Genomic DNA, 10,324 nt, shown 5'->3' with positions numbered 1-10,324 from the left:
ATGTCACGGCTCCCGTGAGTTTTAACTATATTCTAGATGTGTTCGGTGGTGAACGTGGTCCACTGGACTTGGCTTTCCCGGTCAGCGCGACATGGTTAGCCCTCCATGAAGCTCAAGCTGGGAGTGTATTGAACATGGAGTCAACGCTGGAGGCGACCCTTCTACAAATGTTTCCCTCTCCCTCTCCCTCCCCCCACCCCCTCTCTGCTTTTTGCATCTTTATTCTGCAGGTCTACGCTTTGAGATGCTCCCATAACAACCTCCCATAGCTCTCCCCGTGTCCTAGCCAGGCCCAACCTCATGAACAGCGCCCACCCCTCCAATAAATAACAATAAACAGACTGAAGGAAGGCTTAGTGTGCACCAGGCACTAAGATAAACCCCATGCCCACAGACACAGAACCCACCCACCCACTCCTGTCATCTATTCTGACCTTTGGATCTTTCCTGTCCACACTTTGCAGACGAATGGGCGAGAATGTCTTTCCCTGAGGAACAGGTCCGTTGTTCCGCCTACATTCTGACGATGCACGAGGGATTCCTTTTGTTTGCTTGTTTGTTTTTCATTTTGAAAATGGGAGCAGCTGGTTGTGGTGGTGCGTGCCCTCAATCCCAAAGTGTTCGAGTGTTGTCTTGTTTTTCTCCCACAGCCATTGAGCAACGGGCTTTTAACCCAACGGGCATGGGGGAGCCCATAAACCACGAGTTGGCCTCGAGGTACCTCCCCAAACTCTAGTCTTCTCTAAGGAACACTGGCTTGTGCTTTGGGAATGTCTGTGACTTTTTCGCAGCAATAGGGCTTAGCACAGTGGTGGAGAGTGCGAGTTATGTACGCAGGAAGTGAGTCCAGCTATGGGCACTGCCGGGGCTAAGCTCCCCAGGGCTTACAGCTTTTCTCCTTTCGGCCTCAGACACACTGTGCACCCAGGACTTCCCCGCTCTGTGCTCATAGCCAAGGGACCTGAGAAGAGTTTTCTCCATTTTTAGAACCTGCTCCCTGAAAGTACCCCCAAAAGGCCTTCTCACCTGCCCTTCTCATAGCATCATTGAAGGCAGACATGTGATGTACCAACGCTGTGCTTTCCGGGCCCTGGAGTGCACACACACACACACACACACACACACACACACACACACACCAGGGTGGCACAGCCAATACTGTCTTTGTGTCCTACCCTTCTTACTTTGTTTGCTTTTAGCTGTCCCCCAGGAGCCCCCCTGCCTACTGTCACTTCCTCGTTTATAGTCTAACACTGGATGTTGTTCAGGACCTGAGTGATAGGGACAGGGATAAAGCTGGCGAAGCTGGGGGTAGGGTGAGTGCAGATGGGTGTGGGGAGGAGGGGTGTCAGTAAGCACATGGCAGAAGAAATCCTAAAGCAACGCATGCCGTGCAGAAGGCCCTGTGGAGATCACCCGCGCCTGTCTGCGGGGCTATTAAGAGGTTTCTGAGGCAGCCTAGTCGCGGTCATCTCAAGTGGACCCCGTCACAAACCTCCCATGGCTTTTCCATTTCATCCTTCTCTCTCTGCTCACTGAAAGGGGGCAGGAGCCGCCAGTCACGAAGCTACATTTCTTCATCTGACTGTTGAGCCCCAAGTCGCCAGGCTCATGTAGGAGGGTTCGTTGACCGTATCCATGCCAACACATCTGGGACTCACAGTGCAGACACCTGGTGAGGACCCTGGGGGAAATCTTCATGAGTGGGGGACGAAATGAGATGAGCTCTAGAAGCTCCAGCAACCGAGTTGCATGTGTGCCCTAGTCACCATGTTGTGGACGGCCACTGAGTGGAAATGACTTTGCTTCTTGGTGGAGCAAGCCAGTTAACTTCTCGTTTTTGAAAGTGGAACAAGTGTGTACTGGAGATCTAGGTTTTGTGGTTCTGCTGTGCTGAGTAGTTGGCACCGAGAGCTGGGGAATGAAGACCGTTTGGCTCTGGGGTGCTGGGGAGCTTGTGCAGGTGAGCATATGCTCTACCACTGAGTGACATCCCAACCCCTCTTGGTTTTGAAATGGGGGTGTATTTTATACCAACCGACAGAGTACCACACTGCTGAGGTCCTGTGAAATAAAGCGCTGATAAGAGAATGTTTCCTAACTCAGGAGAGCCTGAGATGCTGTCAGCCCGACCCCTGTGCTGGCCTTTGTTGACCGGGCAGAGGGTATGCCCACATGATTTCGCTACTTAGAACACGGACAATGAAACGGAACAACGTACACCCGGCGTCCCATGCTTTCTCCTGCTCTGGAGTGACTGGCCATCTATGTGACTTGAGGGTGCTCAAAGAAACTAAATGCAAGACTCCCACCTACATGTCACCCTGACATCTGCATAGAGAAACGAGCAAAGAGGGAAGAACCCAATTTGTGTTAGAAGTAGAAAAGGAGAAAGAACAGAAAACTGAGGGGGCAGAGCATGAAGCCCTGGGTGCAACTTCAGCTCTGGAGAAGCTACAATTCCAGCTCTTTGGAGGCAGAGGCAGGAGCATCACAAGTTCAAGGTCATCCCTGGTTACATGAGATTCTATTTTGAACAACAAACTTTAAAATCTAAGGGTACTAAAAATACAAAACAAAACAAAATCTAAGGGTACCTCTGGCAGTTCTGCCTCAGCCACACATCCCTCCTCCTGTGGTGATATTTCATTTGTATTTTAATAAATAAAGCTTGCCTAAAGTTCAGAGAATAAAATAGTGGCATGGATCAGTCTTACAGAGGAGGCAGTGGTGACACACACCTTTAATCCCAGTAGCCACACTAGTTTGTCATAGAAACAGGGTGGTAATGGTGCACGCCTTTAATCCCAGAACTAGAGAGGATTATAAAACAGAAGGAAACAGCTCTCAAACATAGCCTCACTCTGAGATTCCTGGAGGCAGGATCGCCATTTTGACTTGAGGTAGAGGTAAGAGCCAATGGCTGGCTGTTTTGCTCTCTGAACTTCACGAAAGCTTTATTTATTAAAATACAAATGAAATATCACTACATCTCCCCCCGCTGGGGCACTTAAAAGCCTGATGCTCTGATCTCACCCCTACCCATGGTCTCTATATCAGAGGCTGGGGCAAAGGCTTTGGTGCTCAGGGGACTCCAGAACACAGCCAAGGCTGAAACAACCTCTAAGGTCTCTCACTTCTAACCCTCCCTTGGGCGACCTCAACTCACTCACTGTTCATTCTAGAAGCTTGACAAGAATCCAAACTCGGATCCTGGGAGCCTAGTACCCAACCTATGAGCAAAGCTCAACAACTAAAGGTCTTCATTGAAGGCTGAGCCCCTGGGAGACGCTGGCCAGGATACATTAGGAGAGAAACAAGGCAAGCGCAGAGCACTCCCTTTGCCGATTAAGTCTGAGAGTTATGAGCCTGGCTTTAGAACCTGCACCTCCCAAAGAGGTCTGCAGATGGCACGGCATGGTGGCTGGAGCCTATAGTGGTTGGAACTAGATGGGAAGGTTCATAAACCATGGATTGCCAGGTACTTCTCACGGTATTCTGATGTAGTGATCCTACTGTTCGGATGTAGTGCTCCCAGTGTTCCCATGCAATGCTCCCAGTGTTATCATGCAGTGCTCCCAGTGTTACCATGTAGTGCTCCTACTATTCCAATGTAGTGCTCCTGGTGTTACCATGTAGTGCACCAGTGTTACCATGAAGTGCTCCCAGTGTTAGTATGCAGTGCTCCCAGCGTTACCATGTAGTGCTCCCAGCGTTACCATGTAGTGCTCCCAGCGTTACCATGCAATGCTCCTACTATTCCAATGTAGTGCTCCTGGCGTTACTATGCAATGCTCCCACTGTTACCATGCAGTGCTCCCAGCGTTACCGTGTAGCACTCTACCGTGTAGTGCGCCCTGTGTTACCATGTAGTGGGCTTCAGTTAGCTCCCAAGACAGTAATCTGATCTGAAGGCTGTGGCCTGAATAATTCCGTTTTGTGGCCAATAATGATCAGCTGTCCCCAACTGTCACTGTCCCTCGGCTTCAAGGGTTATTTGATGCTATCTAGAGATGTAGCCAGGATAACGGGGCGTGTGTTTCGGAGTCTTCTGCAGCACACACAATCCGCTGCTGAGCGACAGCCCCTAGGCCCAACTGTGTTTCTTACAATCTTCCTAGTTACTCTGGTAAATACGCTTGCTGGGCTGAGACCTACTGAGCTAAACCATAAACAAATGGACAGAATGTTAATTTTCCATTACTCCTGATGACAGACTTATTGACCATATGCAGAAAGGAGACTTAGGAACGAAGTGAACAGATATATACACCATTAAGTGGTTGAGGCTTTTCTAGCGGTCACTTTTTAAAAAATTAATTGTTCGGTATTTGTGCAACCTGATGGTAGGGTGGCCAGAAACAACACTGGGACAAATGGTCATACCAGACGTCCTGGGTACCGGCCTGGTTGTGAAGGGGTGGACGGTGTGTGATACACACAGATGCTAGTGCCAAGCAGGACACCACCACTGATACCCTGCCCTTTCCAAGTTCTCTGCCCATAAAGCTGTGCCAAGTTATTATCATCCACGCCAGGTGGTGGTGGTGCACACCTTTAATCCCAGCATTCAGGAGGCAGAGGCAGGAGGATCTCTGAGTTCGAGGCCAGGCTAGAGAGTGAGTTTTAAAACAGCCAGCACTACACGGAGAAGCCCCTATCTTACAAAAAACAGTTATCACCTGGAATTATTCCCACCATGAACATCTCTATGGTCTGCTCTTGGCTGTTCAGTGCTCTCCTGGCCCCTGGGAGTCTGGTATAAACAGCTGTTTAGAGACAGAATGACTGACAGAAATGTCAAATAGGCCCATGGGTCTGGGACTGCTACTCCACGGGAAAGCATGCAGGAGGCATTGGGTTCCACGGAGGGCAGGTGGGTCTGGGGTGGCACTGTCAGTCACTCGTTTCCTGGCTACCAGGTTGGCTACCCTCCTTACCCTAAAGCTTTCCTCCTTGGGACCATATGGTGTGTCCCTGTCACAGGAGCAGAGCCCGCGGGTGGTTTTCTTTCCAAAGCAACCTGGACTGAGAAAAAAGATGGAGCCACAAACCCTTAATGCAAAGCTGTAAGTCCCCTGTGAGGAAACACTGCTCATGGCTCTCGTGCCCCAGGGGTGAAAGCTCACACGTGAAGGCCACGCGGTTCCTCCCCTCTGGTGCAGAGGCCTTGTTGATTTCATTGGCTACTCTGCAATTCTCTGGGTCTGATCATCTGTATCCAATGACGGTGATCACTCAGGATGTTTGCCCTGACACCTGTCTGGAAGAGGTAACCAGAGCACACAGACAGCTGAGGCAATCCAGGATGGGAGTACGGAAGCCTCTGTCAGGCGTGGAGTCTGATCGAGCACGCAAGAGACCCAAGCCAATGCCTTTTTCATTTCAAGTATTTTGTTATTACTTCCTTTTCAGGAAGCTTGCTTTTATTTAACCTAAGGCTGACTCTTGTTTGAGGTTTTCACTTGGCAAGTCTGCGATTTGGGCTACCTGGCCACTCTTTATACACTGGAATGCCATTCTAGCTTATAACACTTGCCAAGTCTTTAATAGATTAACATTACATAGAACGGAATACAAAATTCTTACTTGGACACAGAGGTGCATGTCTGCAGCCCTAGCACTCAGAAAGCTGAGGCAGGAAAATCACAAGTTTGACCCCAGTCTAGTCTATGCATTAAGCTCTGGGCTCTGCTATCTGAGATCCATGTAATTGGTTCTCTCGTTTTTATTTTCTAAATCTGGCGATGTCAATCATAAATGAATAAGCGAACAAACACGATTTTTTAGAAAGGGTAAGCTAACGTTTAAGTAAATCAGGCACAAAAACAACCTACCGGCAAACCTCGGCAACCACTGGGATCTGGTTTCTAGAAATGACAACCGGGTGAGGAAAAAGGAAGATGGGGCTAATTCACATCAAACAGAGACATTCCCAAACCAAGGCGGCGGATCTCTGGGAGTTCAAGGCCAGCCTGGTCTACAAGAGCTACTTTCAGGACAGGCTCCAAAGCTACAGAGAAACGCTGTTTCGAAAAACAAAAACAAAACAAAACAAACAAACAAAAGTTAAAGCTATACCCACCAGGCCATGGCCTAAATCGTCATGTCAGGGTGGATAATGATATTCAACACTCAGTGTCAGCTGGGACAGCCCTGACCCTGTGGAAGCCAGGCCTCTTCAGACCTTCAATCTGGCTTAGTTGTCTTTATCTTTCTCTCTGGCCAACTCCCTGTCCCTATAGTTACTCCTGGTTATTGGCTGGCCCCATTTTTGGTTCTGTTTTGACGGCTTACATCTCTCCAGGGGTGTTACACCCTCCTCTCAGCTCTCAGAGACTGAGTCCCACTGTCTGCCTGTCCTGTGGCTGAGGTGAAGCCCCAGGTCCAGCCATAACTTCCTCTAAGCTCAACACAGCTGTGGCTTCATTCCCAGTGTGTGCTACAGAGGAGGATGCTGCACTTTCCAGGAGTGAGGGGTTGGTGGAGAGAATCTGGGGTTCAGTTAACCAGGCGAGCATGCCAGACTCTACCCTCAGGGCACTCAAGACTTTCCTCATGACCGGGAAACCGAGCGTCCGGCAAGCAGCAAGGTTCAGTCTATGTAAATGGTAGAAGAAAACCATCTGCTGGATAGCAGCAGACACAAGGTGAACACAAGGTGCAAACAGCCAAGCTTAAGTAAAAACCAAGGAAAACATACATATGTCAGACTTTCTAGAAATGCAAATAATGATTACTAAAATCAAAAGCTCAGTGGGCGGGTTAAGCTGCAGATAGGCCCTGCAAAGTTCCTGTTTCTCCACATCGTGGGCCGTACTTGAGCGAGGGAGGTGCAAACAGTAACAGCTAAGTACAGGGCATGCGTCTTCCCAGAACTGCATGCATCCTGAAGGCCCTCCTCAGTTTCCGGGAATCTGGGGCTGTAGTCATTTTTAAGCCCCATCCTCTGTTTGGTTTGGTTTGGTTTGCTGTTGTTTTTGTTGCTATTATTGTTGAGGCTGGGTCTCTCGCTATGGCCCAGTTAAGCACTGACCCTAGTCCTTCTGAGTTCCCACCCACCCTGCTGGGGTCACAGGCATCAATATCATTATGTGTCTTTTTTCCTCTATTCTCCTTTTCTTTGTCTTCTCCCTCTCCTCTCCTCTCTTTCCTCCCTTTTCTTTTGCTGTAGCTTTATATCTCGGAGGGTGTTGCGACCCTGGAGTCAGATCTCAGCTGTGCGCACATCTTTCTCTCCCCGTTCCCACACCCCAAAGCCTCTCGCCTAGTGGCTCTAGCATCCTGGTCTTTTTCTTGCTCTTAACTCGGAAGCTAGTCCCCAGCATCTCTGCTCACTCTGCCTCTGCCTCTACTCCAGCTCCTGCTCCCCCCCCCCCTTACAGCAGCCCACAGTAAACTCAACTCTCAACGTTGCTTTTCCTGTGGACAAGCATCAAATCCAGTTCCGTTACTAATATTCAGATCCACAAAGATGGGTCCCCCTCTCTACACACCTCAGTTCCAGCTTGCGGAAGATCCTGCACTGGCCTCAGTTGTAGAGACTTTTCAACTGTGCTCGTCGATTTGGTCAAGATCCAAGGGAAGCTATCTTCCTTCTTGCCTCCTGCTTGTTTCTCAGGGGATAATTTCACTTGAGATGATTCTCAATTCTGAACCAGGCTGTCCATCAGAAGGCAGGCTGACCCACAGGGAATGAGGCCGGCCTCCTGCATCTGTACCGTGTCACCTTACTTGTTTGTTGCTGGAAAGCTTTGTTTGGGGGTGGACCTCAGAAGATGCTTGCACTAAAGAGAGCGGTACTGTCCAGGAGATTGGGTTTTTCTGCTAAACATCCACAGATACTTTATTTTTTAATAACTAAAGGTGTAAAATGAAACTAATCTAACTCATATTCTTAAGCAGCACTGGCTCAAAAGGATACGCACAGATTACTTTAAAATCTAAGCTTTCTGCGGACCAGCCTTTCCCTGGACTAATGTCCTAATATGCCGCCGTTATTATCTAGCTCTCTGCGAGTGGTATTTTTGCATCTTTTAGATGGGGATACAGGCAGGGTCCAGGCAGCACGCTCAGAGATGCTCTCTGCACAGTACTGCAACCACACTTTCCTCTCTGACTTCTGCTTTCAGGGACTCTGTGCTTCTTGAAGATCAGCCTCATAGACATTCCAGGGATGGCTTTAGTAATTCATTAATCAGCAATTTAACAATTACTGAGTTCCTAGTGTCTGCTAAGCTCTGACAGAGTTTAGGAAAGCCGAAGACAAATAAAAGACGATTTTTTTCTGCAAGTCCTCAAGGCTCCTTCCAGCTTCCTCCCAGCTCCAAAGCACAGGGCACAAAACAAGTATTGACTTCCGGTCTCACTTTGAAAGTAACACACCCACCCCTCCGGTGCTACTTCAGACACTAGGGCACACCACCTAAAGAGTGTCCTGCAAGGGAGGCCGAGAGGCTGGGAGGCATACCCACCAACCTCTAGAGAGCTGTGGTCTCTGACTTCAGTGCCTGATGTCACCCTTCTATCTAAATAACAATAGCACATTTTCCTTCTGCTTTAGATACAGCCCTTCCCTAGAAACAGGCGTTTCTTCCACCCATCCTCAGAAACCATGGGCTGCACGTGTATTTGCAAAGGGAAAGTCAACAGATGCAATTGAGAGATCTTGTTGTAGCAACTGCCAAGAGAGCCAGTTGTCAAGGGCTGCTCAGCCTAGAGTGTTGAGATACAGTACTGTCTCTCCCAGTCATCACATCAGCCTTTAAAGCAAATGTTCGTGAGTAACAATGGGTGCGAAGGAAACATCCCCTATGGAACCAAGATCAAAGAAAACCAGATCAAAGAATTACCTGGATGTTGGAGCGTGGACGACCGGGCTCCTGGTAACTCCTTTCCATTTACATCTTTCCCCACATCCTCGCCAAGAGTAAAGTTCCATACCCTAGTTGCTCCCCTCCCTCCCCACAAGGAGGTTTTTGGAACCAGCCGAGCTCTCAGCTATTAAAGCGAAATCATTACTTCTGTCTTTTAGCAGACTGGAACATTCTTTTCCACGAACTGCCAAAAAGTTTATGGTTTTCTTAATATGCCCTGTAAAGCTGATTAATTACAGGGATCATAAAAGGCAAAGATAGCCAGGGGTTTGAAAGAAGCGAGAGGGCGCGACGTATGCAAGATCCGCCCTCCAGTCTCGCCCTCCCAAACACTTTTAATTTTCTTCGCTCTTAAGTTTCACCGAAAGGATTAGGCTTTCTGAGTGGGACCCTCCCCGAAAGAGTTCCTTAGCTGTTGGCACCCACAGGCTTCCTTATCCTCGTTCCCAGCAGGAGGTCGCTTACCCTGGTCGGAGTGACCAAGCGCCAGTCCTAGGGCCGAGACCAGGGCGATGAACAGCGCGGTCATGTCAGCTGGCTAGCCTGCGCTCAGGATGCTGCGGAACCCCGGCCGCCCTCCGACGCGCACATTTCCTGTTTCCTGCTCCTTTGGGTCGGTGCTCACTTGAAGGAGAGGTGTTTGCCTGATTTTTAGGAAGTGATGTAACTCTGCAGGAGCCTGTCAGACTGGCAAGGGTTGCAACAGAGTAGCTGCTCGCCCAGCACTGATTCAGTTAGCACCTCCCTAGCCTTCGGGAGTCTGGGCCTCCTCCACCTTGCTGTCCCTGAGAACCGAGTCCGTTGCTCAGGTGTCACTCAGCATAGGGAGGGAGCCTGGACCACAAAGGCGTTCTGACTTGGCAAGTTTGCATATCTGTCTGGCGGATCTCTGGAACTGTCCAGAGCCTTGGATAGTGCTGACCTGAACTCAGTGCTGATGTCTGAAGTCAGCGCTATCTGGTAATAGCCATTAGCCACATCGTGTAGTGTGCACCGGACTGAGCCTCGTGCAAAGTGCACTTTTACATGAAGTAAACTTAATTTTCAATTTAAACAACTTCACGCACTTAGTCGCTGTTGGGATGGACAGCACAGGCTGTCCAGACAGCAGAAAACAGCCAGTCCATTGCTCTCCAGCAAGCCAGGCTTATTCCTCTGCCTCGACCCTCCAGCGCCTGCTTCCCCCATAGGTTCCATTTGGACCTACAGACAGTACTGTGCCTTGCTTCCCTGGGAAAAATATCTTTGCAAGGAAGACTCTGCACACGGGAGGTGCAGGTGGAACGTGGACCTGTACGGCCTGACCTTTCTTTTACATGACAGTGCATTTTTCTACGGAGCTGTTAACCAGCAAAACAGGATTGGATAGGATTAGGATAAAGCTAGAAACCCTACCCAATGGAAACAGAGAAGAAGGAGGGAGGGTCTTTTGCATACTGGGGCAGCTT

General features: G+C 49.3%; 1 protein-coding gene across 1 annotated transcript in view; it reads right to left on the bottom strand.

Moving 5' to 3' along the window:
* The window catches only part of Tmem154 (transmembrane protein 154), a 61,633-nt gene extending 52,228 nt beyond the window's left edge, over positions 1-9,405 (bottom strand). Inside the window, exon 1 of the mRNA XM_026778954.1 lies at positions 9,342-9,405. Coding sequence (XP_026634755.1) covers positions 9,342-9,405 — 64 coding nt within the window. The remainder of the gene's footprint in view (positions 1-9,341) is intronic.
* Positions 9,406-10,324: the final 919 nt, after the last annotated feature.

Source organism: Microtus ochrogaster, chromosome 1, assembly GCF_000317375.1.
Source record: "Microtus ochrogaster isolate Prairie Vole_2 chromosome 1, MicOch1.0, whole genome shotgun sequence".
Taxonomy (NCBI): domain Eukaryota; kingdom Metazoa; phylum Chordata; class Mammalia; order Rodentia; family Cricetidae; genus Microtus; species Microtus ochrogaster.
The sequence above is the reverse complement of the archived record's forward strand: the minus strand, read 5'-3'. Positions and strand labels throughout refer to the sequence as shown.